This window comes from Oreochromis aureus, linkage group 15, assembly GCF_013358895.1.
Source record: "Oreochromis aureus strain Israel breed Guangdong linkage group 15, ZZ_aureus, whole genome shotgun sequence".
Lineage (NCBI taxonomy): Eukaryota > Metazoa > Chordata > Actinopteri > Cichliformes > Cichlidae > Oreochromis > Oreochromis aureus.
This window is the reverse complement of record NC_052956.1, coordinates 37,032,071-37,052,003: the sequence shown is the minus strand read 5'-3', so window position 1 is coordinate 37,052,003 and position 19,933 is coordinate 37,032,071. Positions and strand designations below refer to the sequence as shown.

Below are 19,933 nucleotides of genomic sequence, written 5' to 3'. Positions count from 1 at the left end.
GACAGAGTTTCAGCTGCTGCTGTCACGTGAAAACCTTTCCAGTTCTTTGTTTCAACTAATGGTTGAGAAAGCTGACGTGACCACTTCAGCTCGGGAAAGTATCGTCAACCCCATGACATAAACTTAAAAACAGGTAGTGGCTGAAACAAAGCTCAAAGGCGCTTGTTCTTAGTTCCTGATTTTAACGAGAAATATATTATCTAAGAAGTAAAGAAAAAAAGTTATGAAAAACCGCAAACCAAATATGTAGAAAAGAAAACCCCCGACATTAAACCAGAAGACTTCAGTGACGCAGACACTGACAATAACGATGACACATCAGAATGAAACAAGCTGCATTAACAACACTAATGCATGTGCTGCACTTCAGAGTAAGAACACAGACAGAGATGCAGATAACTGCACAAAAACTGTAATGAGGACCTGCAACGCATGCAGGGGAGGAGATGAAAGGCCGAGAATCGATGCATTGGCTCTACGTACAGAGTTCGCCCTCCAAGCGCAAAAGTTGCTGTAGTCTGGTAAAAAGTCGAGCTCTGTCACCTCCTAAAACACCACACACAAACACACAGCGAGAGAACGACACACAGAGAGAAGAACATTGCTTTTGCTAATGCTAACACAGAAGAATCGGTCACGGATGTAAGTGCAAGAAGCCACAGACACAAACGCATGCTTTACAAGTTCTTATCGGATGCACTCACCAGATACCAAACGTAGTGAAAGCGACTGAAAATCCTCATTTTCCCCAGATTATTGCACGCGAATCAATTTGAATGTGTGTTTGCCTGCGTGTCTGTGTGCAGCATCCCAACAACAGAAGCTACCTGAAACAGTGTGGCCTGTCACTTCAACAAACCCTCGCCACCTCCTCTCCTGTGGCTGTGCGTCTATCAAAACCTCCGTCACAGCCTCTGCTGCTCCTCCTCCGGCTTTAAGTGAAGGTCACCAGTGTGTTTGTGTGTGTCTGGCTCTTGTGACTGCCGGGTTAGAATAATCAAGTGGACCACGCAGAGGAGTTCGAGCATCAAACATTTATAGTGACTACAGTTTAACGCTCAGTGCGTTCAGCTTTTTCCCTCGCTCTCTCATCTCCTTCGCGTGTGTGTAAATAAAGTAGCCAGTCTTTCAGGCAAACTGAATATCTGTAGCATTTGACCCTTTAACATGAACTGCAACCAATAAATAAATAAACATCTAGTGTAAATGCCTGCTGAGTGTAGGCGTGTTTTGCACAGCTGTTACAACTGCAGTCACTTCTTATTTGCTCACTCTATGAGATAAAACAGACATCTTCAGCCCATCTCAAGCTTTCATGTAGCTACTGAAACATGCACTGTGGTGTCAGTGCTTAGAGTTATGCACACATTAGCAGAGAGGAAGTATCCTAAACACAACCTCAGGACCCCCCTGAGGACTGAAGCCTCCTTCCACACATAATGATGGGAAAGGATTTCAATGGAGATAAAAGGCAGTTACCAGTAGCAACAACTCAGTTTCTTTGGCAGACATCAAACACATAAAATAGTTTTTTTGGTGAATTGAATTAACTCCCAAGTAAATGTCTGGTTTTAACAAAGTTTGGGAGCAAAGTGAAGCACGGGTGTGAAAGTCAGAACTACTACTCTGTTACAAGGAGGCAGTGTAGCGACAACCTCAGCTTCTTTTGCACTTAATCCCATAGATCTGACTCCTGCAACAGCAGATCAACAAGCGTGCATCTTCTTTAATACAAACCTTAAGTCAGGCCTATATTTGATTTAATTACAGGGGCCTATCTTATCAGATTAATGTCATGTTAGGGATATTTAAAAAAGAAATACCAGCTCTAGAGTTCCTCTAAAGGTATAGTGGCTTTTATCAGTGCGCTTTACTTCACACAAGTGTACTACACTCTGCAAATAACAGAACCTTATTCAGGATGACAAAATCATGTGCATGTTGTCAAAAAAGCTATTTTCACTAAAATGATGTGAGCTGAAGATTAGAAATACGCACAGTGAAGGAAAAATGAAGAGAAACACAGCTTACCTGCAGTGCAGCCTGGAGGGAGTAGAAGAAGAAAAGAGGAGGAAAAAAGAGCAGAAGCACAAGAAAAGAAGAGACAGTTGGTTAGGAGTGTCCGTGTACAAACAGCCAGACAAGAGAGCGGGGTGGGAGCCAGACCGCATAAAAATAGCATCTAGATAAATTGAGGGAGGTGAAGTGGGGGATAGGTGGTCAAGGACAGGCGGGAGCTGGCACACGTACCATCAGTGACTGGGTAAAACAGGAAACAAGGATTAAAAAAATGAGACAGAGGGGACAAAAGGAAAGAAGAATTTTCAAAAAAGGATGTCAAAGGAAAGACGGGCAGAAGAAGCTTCGCACATGCAGAAACGAACGTCACTGACAGGCAGACAAATGAACAGAAGCCCAGCAAACAACAGCTGGGTAAGGACACAGGCATATGCTGTCTGGAGTTAATGATGCTGTGGGATGTACAATTAAAGTTAAGAGCAAATTTACCGCCACCACATAATGTAATATAACAACCCGCATCCTGTCGAGGTTTTTTTCTGCTGTGGGTTTGTACTCTGCTATCGGAAATGCTTTTAATTAACAAGAAAAATACTAGGATTAAAAGCTAAAGAGTTTAAAAAAAAGATCTCATTTGAGAAGCTTATCTTTACTTTTGCCAAATTAACTAATTATAGCTGAAATATGAAAAGCATGACTCTGGACAGAGACGCCGAAACCAAACCTTGTTTGTTTGGAAATGGGTTTCCGTAAGCTATCAATATTGCACGGGTGTGTGGCTTAGATGCTCCACGGGGATCACCTTACACCTGAGGGTGGAGTCCCACCTCCATTCATTCAAATGATAAACATGTTTCTATAAATAAACCAGCATATTAATGTTCTTTTGGGAAGAATTCACTTTTTTAATTGACTCCAACTCCAAGTATAAATCCAATCAAACCATTTTATTGACCATGATTCGCAGCAGGCCTATTAGAGCTGTAAAGGGCAAGAGGTAAATGTAACCACTCGATCACAGGGCTCTACCTCAAAGTGTTCTTATACTTTTCCCCCAAATGTTCATATTTGTACATTAACGTTACCCTAAGAATAAGCCTGGACGCCTTCACTTGTCATTCATGCTTTTCATTCACATTAGTGCAGCTAATCATGGTGTTCTGTGGATTGAAGGTTATTTTCGTGAGCAAGTGCTGCGAACATTTTTGTACAAAATTAAGGGAACAAAATAAATAAATAAATAAATAACCAGATTTTGAGTGTGTTTGCACCTTTTGTTGGATGGTGGAGTGCTTCTGCTCCATGTCCCTCTTCTCTTTGGCAGCATCCACCACCAGCTGGTCCAACTGCAAGAGACAGAACAACCAGTTAGCCAAGCACACCGAGCCAACTGGTCAAAAGTGTTTCATTCAAAATGACAAAACTAAACACTAATTAAGAAAAATATCTATTTATTTCGAGTTAAAGAATGAATGATCCAGTGCCACCCCATCTTTAAACTGCACCTAAAAGATCGCGTGAGCATGTGTGCGTTAATGCTGTTTTCCACGAGCCGGACTGAGAGAACATGTGCTTTTTCTCCTCTAACCAAAATGGACTGCGCTGAGGAGAAATTAGACGGGAGATGATTAATTCTCCTTGCCCCTGTGAGTAACCGACACATGTAGAGAGGAAAACAAAAAATCTTTTGAGCTGTGAAGAAAGAAACAATTTTTTTCTTCTTTAAAGGCTTCAGTGAAGTTCTGGAGGTCACTGGGTGATGCCGAAAATATGCCAGTTTGCCTTGCAGCACTGAAATTCTGCTCTGTGCGTCTTTATAGTCTGTCGCCGCAACGTGACCTAAATTGGCATCACCAGCCTCAAAAACAAAAGATTCAGTATGTGATTGTAGGTCACATTTAAGGGCGAGCGGGGTTCAAAGTTTCATCAAGCAAATTTTGCAGCACTTTTCTGCTTTATATCAATAAACTAGATGGAAATTCATACATTTTGTTTCCTTTCTTAAAGCACAGAGTATGACAAAATGAACATGTGTGGTTTCTTTTACAAAATATACACAAACATGTTACTATCACTCAGTTTCAGAGACGCTTTGAGGGAGCTGGGTGTTTTGTTGTGCTCAGAGAGGAAATGGGTGGATGGGTGAGCAGCAGGCTGATAACACAGATGGGAAATGTTTTCCCTGTTGCCTCTGCGACAACTAGTCCGGTCCGGCTGGAGCTCATGCCATCTATCTCGGCCTGTCTTTATTTTCAAAGATGTTTCTGTGCGTAGCTCTCCTCACATTTTGTGACAGTGACTCATATTGCCTTTAACATCTTATCTTCTTAGGCCGAGACAATCGTTTGTCTCTGCTAACATCAGGTTGTCATTTACAGACCACAGCCGTCCGATTAGATCACTCCTGACATGTAGCTGCAATGACAACGTCTGTGATTCATGGAAAAGATATGAAACATCTTTCTGAATGAGCATTAAGCTCACGTGTGCTTGATCCTGAGGCTCTGTGTCACGGAAACATGCAGTCAGCTGTACATTTATATCTAGAAGTAGCATTACTGATTCAACTAGCGGTGGAAAAGCAGCATGTTTGACATGAATCACTGCGAGCTGTCAACCGAAGCCAACAAAACGAGAACATCAGCAATATCAATTCAAACTCTAAGTCATGTGATCTTGATTTCACCTCCCTGTGAAGCTACTGCCTACACACCAGCTCACATTTTCAATAAGAAAAGTATTTTAAAAGTCTTTGGTTTTCATTTGGTTCATCATTTAAGTTTCTAAACGTTTCCAGGTATCAACGCCCTGCCCCCGCTGCTGCTTTTACTCCAGCTCAGGGTTTATTCATCTTTCTAATAATTTACTCGCACCCTTGATCACCTTCTCATAGTTTAGAAGCATCACGTCATATTATCAGACCTGTTGGCAGCTCCTCCACACCTCCCTGCACAGCCTCTCCACCTTCTTCAGCTTCATGATGGAGGTATAATACACCGTCCTCTTGCCGCTGCTTTCCTTAGCACGGCCTTTGATCTTCTTCTCCTTCTGGTTTGTGCTGCCCCAAATTCAGCACGACAGGCTTGTAATCCACAGCACAGTTAAGCTCTTACTTGTTCATCCACTTGAAAACAAACCCTCTGTCTCTTTTTTCCCCTCCCTCTTCAGGGTCTTTTTCAGTTCTGTCCTTTTTTCCCCTTTTCCTCACACAACACTCGCTTCTCTCTCCGTCGGTCTTTCGAGTCCATGCCTTTCTGTGCTTCTTCAGTCACATTTAGCTTCAAGAAGATTACACTCTGCCTCTTATCCTTTCCTAAAATCTGCTTTTCAAAGAGGTCCAGCCTTCCTCGCTCCTCTCTCTTCTTTTTTTCTGTCAATGAGAAGTTTCCAACTTCAGAACACAAGGGTAAGAAACCACACGCTTCTCTCCAACCCAATTAAGAGCTGCAGAATGGGCTCCTCAGATCTGGCTGTCAAAAAAGTCCCAAAAAAAAACTCCACACTGCATTTCCTTCTTTCATAGTTTGGCTATATGTTTAACAAGCTCCTCTTTTCTCTACTTCTCTGCCTCTTGTGACGGCACTCCTTTCTCCTTGGTCTTGTACACACTTTTGTCCATTCAAATGTTATGCTGCTTCAGCCTCTGAGCAAACAGCCTATATATTCCAGAGCCTTGCTTCTTTCACTCAGCTGACTGTCAACCCTCCGAGTCCAACTGTGGGAAAACCCGTTCCAGCTCACAACCTTCTTCCTCATTCCCGCTAAATGTAAAAGCTTCACTGTGATTATAATCTTTAAGTAACATTCAGGCTCAGAGGAAGGGCTTTGTTTATGAGAGGATGCACACAGACACACACGAGGGTGGAAACTGAGTTGACGAAAGTACTGCAGTACACACAAACCCACACACACAGATAGAAACACAAACACAGAGGGAGAAGAGTGGCGAACTCAATTTGCAGCTGAACTTATGGTTGGGCAGATGTATTTTCACATTGTCATTACCAGAAATACTAGTTTAGAAATACACACAAGTTAAAATGAAAGGCGACAACAAAGCAGATGAGCAAGATGTGAAGAGATGAGTTTCAGAGTAAAGTGTTGCAACATCTCCAGAGGCCTGGTAATGAACTAATCATTCAGGTGTGTTGACCCAGGGTGAGATCTAAAACCTGGAAGACACCGGCCCTTGAGGCCTGGAGTTCCCCACCCCTGGTCTAATGGAAAAAGAAAGACAAGCGAACCAGTTTCTTTAAGCACTAGTTTCACTTTAGCCAATTAACGCCAATCAGAAAAATGTCTGTAAATGCAGGACCGCATACAGAAAAAGTGAACAGAAAAAAATAATATAAATATTAGTCTTTCCTTCATAATATAAAGTGTTTACTCTTTACAGTACACCGTTATGTAAACTGGGAAAGCAATTATTCTGCTGCTACTCTAAAAATAACATCGTGAGTTTATGATATCGTCCAACAAATCAATAATAAAACCAAAATAGCAGCAAGCTGTACGTACGCTACGCAAGCCGAGGGAACAAACAGGAACAACAGCAGATACTAGTTAGATATATTTATGTAAAAATATGAGCGCCTTTTTAACTGTGGCTGTGTGTTTGGATCCATCAGTGTCTGAAAGTCCTGGAAGATTTTTATATTTGGACACAGGTAACATAGGAACACACCAACCCTAATTATGGCTGTATGTGTGTGCAGAGTATAGCCTGTACCTGCCCTCCCAGCTGTTTCATAAGAGGCTGCAGTTCACTGAAGAGGTCATAACCTTGGTGGAAAAACGTCAGATGGGCGTACATGAAAGACAGCATCTATAAAAAAAACAACAACAATATATTTATTAAAACAGCTAAGAGGAAGAAGGGTCTTTCCATCTCCATTCATCAAATTTAAACAGAAAAAAAACCCCAAGTGACCATCATAGATTTGTCTTTCAACTGGAAAAAGCTCATTCTTAATAGGAAGCATGCAAAATTTCCCTACTGTAAAAGGTCCCTTAAAATCCTTTGTCTAAAAACACCCGTGTCACTTCCCACAGTTTTCAAGCATCATTTTTTAACCCTCCCTTGGATACCTAGAAGGAGTAATCATGGTTTCTGTTTTCTGAACTGAGCAGTTTCTGTTTCAGGCCTGCTTCAAAACACAATGACTGGCTGTGATTTCTCTCTACAGCTTACCGGGGCTACCCTTGGAAAAACCCGGACTCTATACTAATAGTCATCAAACACCAGCTTTACTGATATATCTCGAGGCATTAAATCTCATCGTTTAGAGTGCAGAGGGAGAATGGTTTTACAGATAATGAAGCTTACACATGAAAATACATTTTCATCTGTCTTGCTCCTTTCAGTCAGAGCAGGTTCATTTTAATATTACATGTAACATTTGGGATTTTGACTCTTTACCAACACAAATCTTTAAAACACTCCTATTTGAATTTTTCAGGCTAATCTGGTCACGTGGGAGGCAGTTGATGAACTGAGAGTGAACGACCCAGAACAGAAAGCTCATTTAATTTGAGAGAACGAGTAAACTTACTGATTTTAGGATCTCCGACCTTCTCTTGGACTGTAGCACGTTTATCTGAAAGTTCATAAAAACCAAAACAGGGAGAAGTAGGGATTATTATGAGAAAATATCTGGGACAATGCGGTATCTGACAGAAAAATGCAGAGAGAGTAAAAAGTGGAGTGGAGATGGGGGGAAAGGCTTAAAGAGCATGAGACAGAACAGAAAATGAGACGAGCTGGGGGGGTTGAAACAAAAAGAAGTGCCTGAGAAAAATCAAAGAAAGCTGACAGGCGTGAAATGACTACTACTGAGGCTGGATAAAATCACGCCATCTCCCTAAGCATTAATAGGCAGCGTTTCACTATACCAGCACCAGGGGGAGCCCTCTACCTCATGTTTAGGGATGTGGGTTGAAGCCTGTCTCACTTTTCATCTTTGCCTCATCGCCTCCTGTCTCTCCGTCTCCTTCTGTGTGTGAATGTTTGTGAAGAAGGCTCTGCCATTTGTCCAGACTAATTACTGCCGTCCTCATCTGGCCTTGGATTTTCTCATAGCTTAATGCTGCAGAGCAGGGATGTGTTGTGGTGGATTGTAAAAACAGATGCTGATACTTGGCTGTTTCATGTTACTGTCAGTGACTGTGCTGTGTGACAGCAGAGTCACTGACTGGGTGTGGTAACACATTTAGCTAGTGGGGAAGGAAGGGCAGCTTCAGAAGTTATCCCACACTTTGCTTCATACTTCTGAATTAACCTAAGTCCAGCGGTCCCTTTTTGTTTGTGTAGTGAAAGCAGGGTCACCATGCTTCAATACCCCGGAGAATAAAAGTAAAGGAAATGTCTTTTATGGTCAGCAGTAATTTCATGGCTGCAGGTTTTAAGGCAATTTTCTCAAGCAACTCTAACCACACTTGTGTTTATACACAGATGTTAACTCCCATCCTGGGGAGGAAGCTTATTTTTTTCCATCTCCAAACCACAACAGTTGACGCATCACGACTTTTACAAGCCCCCCTCCTTCTCGATTACAGTCAATTAGTAGCTTTGACCAGAGCAGCACCTCTAAACGATGGTTATTTAACTCTCAGTGTGTAATATAGTGTCAACACTACAGCCGCAAGCAAACTATCAGAGCAGTTATTTGGAAATTGGTTGGTGAAGCTGTGGCAATTGCAAACTTGTGAGAATGTAACATTTCAATTTGTCACGTTTGGTTTGTCAAGTTTTTACATACAAACAACTTTCACTTATCTCTAATAGTGGTGAAAACAATAGAAGTGGTAACATACGGGGCTGGGGGTGGGTTACTGAGCGAGATGCTTTTCCATTTTTCCAGACTAGCAGCACACTTCACCAACAGTGAGCCAGGAAATCCCTGAAGTTTAATATTTTATGCTCCAGCTCTACGTGGCACAACATAGTAAAAGAGACATGCTTCATTCTTAAAACATCGTGAATGCGAGTCTGGCTCACAACCTCACTCATATATTTTCTTCTCCCTCTACCATCTTGCATGTCACTATAAACTGCGTACTGTATAATCAAGCACAAATGCCACAAAGATGAAAAAAATGAACTAAGAAGCACAAAAAAAAATAAAATACAGTTCAAATCTGTCTCAAATGTTTCCTGCAAGCACCGCTGCAGAAGTTAGTTTTTAAAGTGCTGACAGCACTGCCCAAATGTGAAACTTTAATGGAGACCCATTTAAAAATCAGCTGAGCTAGCTGCTAGCTTATAGATTTCCTATAAGCACACTAAAAAGCGAGATAAAAACCAGACTCATTTCTCACAGCCAGGACTCTTTTTTTATGAGAGGGTGATTATAGAGTGGGCCACTGGAGCACACTGCCAAACCTATATTAAAACCTCCAGTTTGGTTTCAATTCACCATCTCATTTGCTCAAGGAGTGAACGGTGCCCATACAGCATTGTCTGTTCTTTTGGGAGGGAGATTCAATAACAGGGCCGCCAGCTGCCTTATCAGAAACCACAAAGCATTCATCAGCACTGCCGTGGCTGAGAGCACAGCTGATGCATTCAACGGCACAAGAGCATTGAGTAAGGTCACAGCAGAAAATATCTAAGTGGCTTTGACAAAGAAAATGAGAAAGAAAACGAACAAAAGGAGACGAACAACATTAATTCAAAAACTGATTTTGGAACCTGAAGAAACTTTTCCGACTAACCAGGTTATTAAACCTCTTTCTGAGTACTTTGTTCACTTTGGATGAAACAGAATCAAACACAGCATTCCGGTGCAAAAATAGCATTTTTAAATTAAATGCAGAGTAATAACATGACACATGTGAACCTCAGCTTTTTTGAGATCCATACTTAAAAGCTGAATGTCAGCAATCTGTTGCTATATATAAATATAGTCTGACTGAAAACTGCCTCAGTTTCAAATCAAAATCTCTCTGAAATAGCACCGCATTTCTTTTTTTAGATCATCCTAAGTGTAAGCATAAGACCCTGTTACTGCTATTTAAAATGCGCAGTAGGCCACCTGTCAGTGCAGCAAGACAAACTTGCATCCCTTGCTGTCTTTTAACATCCATCCGTACCTGTAAGACGTAGTCGAGGACAATGTGCCGGAAGCACTTGCGCGTGGCAGTGAGGATGTTGGTGGCCTCCTCCACCTCGTGCTGCTTGTTACGGGGAGCTGCGGCATTCTTGCTCAGCGCCGTCTCCTTTTCCTCGCTCACTTTGTCAAATTGCTTCTTGGCTTCTTTGAACTTACGCAGGTCACTTCAAAGGAAGAGAGGTTTATTAGTATAAACATGACAGCAGATCCTGAGTTTTTGTGCGTCTCTCGTGGTACTCTGGCTTCCTCCCACAGTCCAAAGTGATGCATGGCTTTGGGTAAACTGGTGAATCTAAACTGACCATAGAAGTGAATGTGAGGTTATAGCCTGCCCCTCGCCCTATCACAGCACAGACAAGAAGAGCGGAAGATAATAGATGGACAATAACTTATAGCTTTATGATAAAGCCACTTTCAATGGTGTCCAATTAATCTTATAAAAGGATGTGGGCTTTTCCAGCAGCAGTTTGAGTAATCATATATAATCGTTTATACTAACCGTGACACACACCACAAATCTTGGTGGCCGAGTAGGGCTGAGCTGTACGAGCATAAAGCCAAAAGAGCTCAACATTTAGTGTCAGAACTCAAGAGACACGACAGCTACTGTCACATTTTAGACTACAAACATGTGAAAGACGAAAGCTCGCACTGAAAGACTGAATTCTTAGCCTAATTTAGGACAAACTTTAATGAGTTTCCACAAAGACTGGGACTTCAATCGTCTAAGACGTTAAAGTTTAAAGGGAAAGGGACATAGCTACAGGAAACTCTGAATATGAATGAGCACGAGAATGGTCAGGCAACAGGAACATGTCAATCTTGCTCGCATGGAAATCCAAGAAGGTTAAAAACAAAGGCAAACTCCTTGACCTGCTTCTTGTTAAAGCCCTCGAACCACATGCCCCACACTTATCATTTGCAGCCATTTTCCTGAGTGAGATTAAGTCACATTTGAGCACCACAAGATACTGAGTAAAGTATGAGTGTGGGTGTTTAGTCCTGGTGTGCCAGAGGCAAAAACTGCTAATCCTTATAATGAAATAAACCAGAGAAGCAACTCCTTCCTGTAATTATACAAGCTGCCTAATTTTCTGAGCTAAATTAGGAGAACTGAGGAGGAAGTTATGAAGCCTACATAGAAATAAAAATATTCTCTTATGCAATTTAATGACAATGCTGTTCGTATCACCCTGTAGTGTATTTGCTCCTGAATATTTTGTGTTTGAAGTTGTGAAAGGTAAGTTAACCAGTTTTACTCTGGTTAATAAATACTTACTCTTTGACAAAGGTTTGAAGCTGCATCTTGATTGATCTCTGGGCCTGATCGAATAATATCTGTGAAACAAAAACAGACAGAAAGACTAAGAAAGACTGAGTGACTGCTCCTTCCCATTTGAAGAAAATGTTTCTCTCTAAACATGTTGAGGAACTTAAGGAAGAAACAACAAGCTGACAACTTTATTCTCTTTTTAAGCCCCCGTGTGATTTCCAAGTTAGTTTTCAGCATCTGCTTAGGAGGACGTTTGTTAACATCACAGGGTGCAATTAAGCAGCTAAATTTACTCAAACGCGCCGACTTTGTAAACTCCCCTCATAAAGACATAAACACGAGAAATGACGTGATTCGTTTATTCTCGCTCATGAGTCATTCCCTCATTAACCTGCATCCTTCCTTAAAAATGAGCTGAAGCAAGCAAAAAAAAAAAAAAAAGCCAGACGAACACTTTAAATAAGGCTTCGGTGCATTTTTGTAGTCAAAAAAAGACAATACGAGCAGTGTGGCGCAGAGAGGCCTTCACTGACAAACAGATTGAGCACTGTGAGGAGATCACGTGCTGAAAGATCGCTGAGCAGCAAAAACCTATCTGACAGTCAGCTGATGTGACCGCAGTCTCCACCAATGAGTAACAGTCTCAGGCTGTTAGTAGAGACATTAACTTAGCTGCCTTGTTCCCTAACTAGTACTAAACATCCTGGAATTGCAGTCTGACCTAAACATAGAACTAAAACTGTGCAGAAGCCAGTTTAATCAAATCTAAAAGGGAACAAACATCTATATGACTACATCTACATCATGTTGCCTCTCCAAAAACGTAAAGCCTTTAGAAACTATGTAACCATGTTACTTCTGTAAATTTTGCATTTCAACTAGCAGTAACAATCACAGTGCAATGCTAATGCCTGGAGGCTCAATCGGGACATGTTAGGCAGAGGTAGTGGAGATAATCCTTGACAAGGGGAATCTCTAAATTCACTGTAGAGAAAGAGGCTCTAGCTCAAGTCCTAATGAGAAGCCCAACAGAGGAAAGTTTCAAGCGTCACCTTAATGCTGACCAGAGACTGACAAGTAGGGAGTTTAAGAAGGAAAGGAATAATCACATAATCAGATCTCTCCTACTGGGCTCCTTGAAGAGTGGGGAAAAGGCATCATGTTGGTTTATTATAAAAGATCTAGCATGCAATAAATCTTTTATGGTCAACATTATACTAAAGCTCTTCACCTGTCTGCGGGATGAACTAAACAAACACTTTACACCAGTTATGGATGCTTTATTCCAACAGATGGATTTCAACCACACACACAACCAGACCTGCTTATGACATCATGGACAGTTTTACTCCAGGAATTATTTTTATTTTGTAACAAAAGGCAAGAAATCCCAAAGCTTTTATGACTAATGATGGCTGACAATGAATAAAAACGGAATTTATTGCAGCTGACCCAAGGAGCTTTTTTTAAAACCACTGTTTACAATAGGCATTGTTTCCTGTGTGTTTTTAGCAACACCCTGCTTCACATATTTTACAGCAATATGAAATCTTCCCCCTGGAAGATGCTTATTATAGCCACTTTCTTCACATTCAGCCACCATAGTTCAGTTCTGTGCTAAGCTTTTAAAACATGTTCACTGGACATTTTCTGCTTCTGTTTCTCAGCACAAGGATTTTTTTTTCTTCTTTTTTTTTAAACAATCTGGATTTTATAGTCACTCGGGGGAAAAAATCATGCATCCGGTTTTAGTCAGCGTACCGTGTGATAGTTGATCATCTCCTGCAGACTCTCGGCAAACTTTGTGAGACTGGACTGTGAAGAGAAGGAAGAGGACAGCCATGAAGGCAGGCAAAGAAACAAAGCAAAAATAAAACAGAAAACAGCACAAGGTCAAATATAATTAAAACCAGTGGTTCAAAATGCCTGCTAAGCCACAGCTGCAGGGACAAAAGCTCCTCAGGTATGAGAGAAAGGAAACCCTGGTGTTTTTGAAGCAACAATAGCACTTTGGGAAAGAATTCTTTTGGCTAAGTTACACTTTTCAGATACACGCAGTGGCTCAGCTTCAAACCTAAAGGGAGAGGCGGTGAACAAAATACACAAAGGCAGACAGGAAGTGCTTGCCTCGGCATGCAAAATTTATAAGAGAGAACAAAACAAAACATCTGACCTCTGCGAGACCCAGCGGACAGTGCGAGGTTCTGCTAGCCCTCAGTTTTCAAACTTGAATAAATATCACCATGGATGAAGAGTGAAACCAATTTAGAGTGAACAAACAGAGAAGAGCTAAAGGCTTCTTCATATTTGGGGACTCTCATGAAGTCAGTAATGTTTTTATACCATCTGTGATGTTTATTTTACTGAGATGTAGAGTTTTCAAAGTTTTACTGGATATTAAAGGAGGACTGTCACAACACAAGCTGGAGAAGAAACAAAAAAATACTTCAAAGCATTTTGTGCAGATAAGATCGAGCAAAATTATATTTCTGTTTACCTCAATGACCTCATCTTTGGCAGACTGCTGTGCAAGCTCCCGGATCCCACTAACAAACTGTTTGTTAGCTGCGTTGTAGGCTTTTCCAGCATCAATCATCCCGATGCACAATTTCACCAACTAGAAAGGAAAGCGGAGGACGTCAGTGTTCGAGGGGGTAACGGAGAAATGAAGAAATGCATTAACAATAGAAACACTTCAGTGAACACAAACTAGAAACAGTGCTAGAGATTTCTTCAGGGCATTGTCTCTTATTAATAACAGTGGAGCTCTGCTGCTGAAAATAGATTTGGGATTTTTTGTGGAAACTGGAAACGCAGAGAAAAGGACCAAAACTAAAATATAAGATACTCAGTGCTTACTCAGTTTATTGGTAATTAACAACAGCCACTTCTTTCCCTTCTGACTCATTGAGGGCAAAGATAATTCCAGGTTATGTAAACTCCCAACAAATTCTGGCCACTCTCCATCTACTCCCACACAGCTGATGACACAGAGCCTGAATGTGCATCTCCAGCCAAAGCAGCTAAATGACATGCTAAGAAAACGCCAATTTTAAGCAGCTTCCTTCAACAATTACTAAATGTTAATGAACACCTAAAAGCTGATCAAACACACGTTGACCCTGCTTCACGACTAATTATGAGTGAAATTTGAGTTGGAAAGAGAATAAGCAATCATATAACCGTCTCAGCAGTGAGGATACAAAAGAAAAAGACTCAAAGTGAAAAAAAAGTGAAAGTGCTACAAAACATTAGCAAAGGAGCACCTATCACAAGACAAGTGGGTCAACACCTTACACTCACACACATTTCCAGCATGCACACGTGTCATTTCCTTTGCATTTGAAAACACTTTATCTTTAAATACGATTACACTACAGCTGCCTGAGCCCCGCTGTATGTTCTGTTAGGGTGTTTTCACACTTGTGGTGTTTAGTCTGTTTAAATCGACTGTGCAGATGTTCATTTGTGCAAATGTAAACAAGGTAACCGCACACTGAGACCCTTTGGAGGAGGTGGTCTCACTCTGGTTTAAAACAAACTCCAAAGCAGTTCGGCAGGTCAAGGTTTGTATTTTGGGATGTTCCACGTTCTCCAATAATCCAAGTTTTTAAAGGCACCAACTGATTGTTCTAGAGAAAACAAACTACATGTGTAAAAGACACCCTTAGATCTAGAGATGTATTAGGCTTTCTGTTGTTGTTTGTGCGACCTGTAAATAATTTCTTGTAGTACTTTAGGAATGCTTCAGGTAGACATGCTTTTTCATTGTTCTTTTGGTTCATTTCCAGAACATAAAAAGAGGCTGAACACTGAGGGAAGCAATAGTTTCAAAGAAACAGAACAACAGTGACACCATTCACAAGACACCAGTATGTGAAAGGTTTCTACTCCATTGTTTGGAAACAGGATGTATGACAGCAGATGTAATGTGGACACTGTCACTGTTGATTTACTTCTCATCCAACATGGCTGTGCACGGTATGGTCACACAGGTAAGCAAGCTTGAAGGAAAAGCTGAACTCTGGTATCTGAAGACAACTTCACTCCACCCAAGTCAACACACACACACACATATACACACACACTATCACATCCATAGTCACGCAAACACACCCACTCTCTGGCAGATCCTTCCTCTCCACAGCAAGAGGGGAAGAGAGGCTGGGGCTGAGTCACGGAGGTGGAGTGAGGAGGAGGGTGTAAGAGTAACGCTGTAAGACTAAGTCGAGGAATAAGGAACTGGATTCTTCTAATCTCATGGTCTCACTCTCAGCAAGAGAACAATTCTGTGGGGCTCTGTGGCATCAAGACAGGGTACAACCGTTGATAAACATGACTCTGTTTGGTTGGTTTAATGTCAGTTAGACAGGAAAAAACCCAAAAGAGACAAATTGATTGTTGGGAGGGAAAAGAAAAATCTGCATGAAAGCTGGGAAAAGTACCAAAGGCACTCTTCAGGACTCAGGACTATAAATAACACTCCCAAAATGTGTCTGCACACAGAAAGTTATTAAGCCAATCATTTTTTAATTTTAATAAGTAATCAAGTGTGGAACGATTCTGTAGCTTTAATATGGATTTCATCAAGTGCTTAATAGTCTGTACTAGGTTTGGGCGACATGTAAAAATTTTTCAGCCGAAAATCGTCAGTCCAATAATCGACGATGGGCGATATATTCGCGCATGCACAGACTTTTTGATGGGCAATGTAATCATGCACGGACTGATTTGCGCGTTTACAATACAGAAGAAGTCCAAACATGGATGAACTAATTTCCAAAAAAACCATTAGGGCTGTCAGTGTTAACACGGTCATCATGATTAACGCGCTCAGCCCATCTGGAGGGCAGAATGAACAAACTTTGGACAAACTGCCCGAAATGCGTTGACAGAGACATTTCAGGGATTTTGACTCAGTCTGCACTCCAGGTGGGTTGTTAGTCGCATTAGTCGTGATGACGGCGCGTTAACGGTGACAGCACTAGAAAAAAAATATAAAGGTGCCAATTTGGGATGAAAGAGGTAAACTTAAGGATGTAACCAAAGCGGTGTGCCGCTTGTGCAGACCTATAGTGCGAGCAAAGTACTCAAATACGACTAACTTAAATGAGCATGTACATGGCCACCATCCGGCTGAGTATGCTAGGCTATCACCAGCTTCTGCAGCTCCATCAACAAGCATTTGGGCGCTCTCTGAGAAGGGTGCATTTGCTCGCAGATGAAAGAAGGTGCTGTTAAAACAGCGCTATTATTATTTTTTTCTTTCTGTTGACTGGTTCTATTAGCTCCATCTTTATTAGCAAATTTACTCATGGACAAATAATTAAATCGCCCGTGTAAAAATGATGGCCGATGGGCTCAGCCTATCGTTGATAGTCGATATATTCATCCAATCGTCCAACCCTAGTCTGTAAATACCATCCTACGCATGAGTATTTTGTATTAAAAATAAGCACAACAATAAAAAGCTTTGATAAAAGAATAAATATGCTGAATGGTGAGTAAATGCTGAGCCAGGTGGTAGAGCGGGTAGTCTACCAATCAATAGGCTATCCTCGGGCAAGATACTAAACGGATGCATGCATCAGTGTGAGTGAGTGAATAACCCTGATTTTGTTTGTATACTACTTTGCATTACTTCATCTAGACCTATTACAAAAACTGGAAACTCTACTTAAAACATTAACCTCGTCTTTCATCATGAATTCATTTGGCCCCTTCATGAAATCCATTTTTCAAATCACTAATAAAAGCCACACATCCTTTTTCATGATTTTAAAAATGTATGATTTTCATCAACAAAATTACAGTTACAATAAAAGACTTGGCATATAGATAGATTTTTAATCTGGTCCAAGTAAACCATCACCTTGCTGGAAGTGTAACGAGTGTGTTTGCTCGTCTGCTTTCATTCAGTCTTGCTCAAAATGCCAAGGAATACAGCGAGGACAAGTCCGAGGACAAACCTGACAGGATGGCTTATGTTGCTGCTGGCTCGCACGGTGGAGAAAACGAACAATTAAACAATGTTTTTCATGGGCGGTACTCACTTTGTCAAGCTTGGATTCCAACTCGCACACATCCCCCTCCACTTCCTCTATGGTGGCTCTGTGAGGACAGAAAATGCAAAGATTTGAAGTGAAGCACAACCATGACTCAATACTTCATTGACGTTCGGATGCATGAGCTGTGAAACAGAGAAAGAAGGTGTACTCAGAGGCATTCTGCTGGAAAGCATGTATACACTTCATCTTCATCCCATTATCACAGTTCTCTTTATAACCCTCCTGTGTCTACTATATACAGAGCAGTTAGGTTAATCTCTGTTCCGCATTATGGCACTTATGTTGATCATAAGTAAAAAGGAAGCAATATACTGCATGCCAATATAAGCAACACAATTAACAGCCACACAGCTACATCTTTGTCACGCATGCTACCGAAACTGGGTCAAATATTTGCCTGTTATTTCAACATCTTGATCATTTTCAGACACAGAAGAATTTAATATAATTATAGCAGTTTGGTTCCCCCAACATTCCCATATTCCACAATTATAGTTTCTGAAAACTACAACTGTAGTAAATAACAACATCCTCCCGTTCAAGCACTGACAAGCACGTGCAGATGCACGCACACGCACAGACACACAGACACACAGACAGACGTCTAGAAGCAGACAAACTGAAGCTGCCATTTTGGGTCATGCCGCAGGCCTGAAATCAGGTCTGGCGTCCTGCCCTCTGAAATGTGACAGAGACACAGCTCGGCTCTCCACAAGATCGACAGCCTACGAGCTTCAGGATACCACAACAGAGGGAGAAAAATATCAAATACGTCATCCCAGCACAGGATCTGTGGATTAATCTCGCCTTGATGTTAACTAATGCATTACTAAGGCTTTTTTAATGCAGGATAGACAAAGCAGTTGAGTATTTTTTCTAAAACTCAATTTATTTATGCTTAATCAGGAGTAAAGAATTAATAAGCAGTACAAAGGCTAACACTTGATAATGATATATGGATTTATAGCTATATTAGACACGGATGTATTTGCAGAAAAGCAGCAAGGCGCATCTAAAAGATACAATCACCACAACAGCGCCTTTAGCGTTAAAACACCCTTTTAAGGAGTGGGCACAGGACACTGCAATGATATAAGCCCACATATCCTAGAAAAACACATTTAAAACAGGAGAAAAGCTATTAAATGATGATACTAGTGGTGGCACATTATGAAAACTTAATGAATGCCCTGCTTTTAAGTCATGTATCATTAGTTATGCAGTGCAGCTCAGATGTGGCCTTTAGATAATGCATGCTTCACATTTATAACCATTTAGCAGCAGTAATCAACACTGAGGTAAGTTTATTCTTAAGACAATAGCAACATTAAAACTGTTTACATCTACTAATAAAACCGTATCTGTTTCTTATCATGGCGATTCTCTCGATTTCAGGCCTATCAGCCAATCGCCCTTAGCATAAACTCACTGAAGATAAGAACAACAGTTTTACATTTCAAATATAATTTATTCTACTGAAGGAAAAAATGTGTCCAACATCCTGCAGTGCAGTGTGTGAGTGCCATGTGTCAGTGTAAAGCAGAGGGATTAAGAATGTCACCCTGCAGTAGCAGCGGACGGCTTTCTCCAAACCCCCTGTAGCTGTTTGTTCTCCCATATGGCTTCAAACTAAGTCGTGGACATCTGGTCAGTGCCAGGGATCCTTCAACAAGAGAGGCTTGGATGTATGCGCATACTGAACTGCAGATACGGTAGGGTACACCTGTATGACTTAATTTTATTGTTATTTACATGTCCTCGTCTTTCTTTTGTATGTGAAAGGGATTTTGTTGTTGTTGTTGTTGTTTTTTAATGCAGGGTGCATAGATGCAGCAGTCATAATCGTTAAAAATATAAACTAGAATTAGCTTGAGTTGCTGGCTATGCTACAAGGAGCATAGGAGAAACCTGGTGGTAAGGCTAATCTGAATATCATGCATGAACAGCAAATCCATCACTCAGTAAATTCAACTGTGGGATCGCCAAAATCAAATTGCTGAGCTTTCAGAAACTGACATATGCCTTATTCAGCGAAATGCTTGAAGAAGCTGCCACACAGAGAAGTCCTTTGCTTTGCAACATGTACTTTATTGCGCAAGTAATCTCATGTACTTTGATTAATACATGCTAACCTAAAATTACATTAACTGAATAGATCTTTTTTTTTATCTTCTGTGCTTCATAATAAGTATAGGAGGAAGGCTTTTGACTTGAAGACAGCAAAGTGCTCCTTTTTATGAGTCTTAAATAGCAGTCCAAGTAAAGTCTGTGAACTGAGCTCTTTAGTAGTCCAACAGGGCAGAAACAGGGTCAAAGGGAATAGATGACTGTGCCTCTCTCACACAGATATTAACCCTGGTCAAAAGAACATGCTACAAGCCCTGTTTGCCTTTCTCCGCTGCCACGGGCAAAGAAAATTTCTCCAGTGATTCACACAGAATCACCACTGCCCTGCCGACCGT

General features: G+C 41.1%; 1 protein-coding gene across 5 annotated transcripts in view; it reads right to left on the bottom strand.

Moving 5' to 3' along the window:
- Positions 1–19,933, bottom strand: part of LOC116334658 (arf-GAP with coiled-coil, ANK repeat and PH domain-containing protein 2) — a 49,824-nt gene that overhangs the window by 17,219 nt on the left and 12,672 nt on the right. For all 5 annotated transcript variants that reach the window (XM_031758131.2, XM_031758130.2, XM_039598832.1 and 2 more), the window contains exons 2-9: positions 17,457–17,514; positions 13,901–14,020; positions 13,165–13,218; positions 11,410–11,468; positions 10,111–10,294; positions 7,572–7,616; positions 6,749–6,844; positions 3,291–3,365 (exon numbers count right to left, since the gene is read on the bottom strand). In XM_031758131.2, the coding sequence (XP_031613991.1) occupies positions 3,291–3,365; positions 6,749–6,844; positions 7,572–7,616; positions 10,111–10,294; positions 11,410–11,468; positions 13,165–13,218; positions 13,901–14,020; positions 17,457–17,514 (691 nt within the window). The remainder of the gene's footprint in view (positions 1–3,290; positions 3,366–6,748; positions 6,845–7,571; positions 7,617–10,110; positions 10,295–11,409; positions 11,469–13,164; positions 13,219–13,900; positions 14,021–17,456; positions 17,515–19,933) is intronic.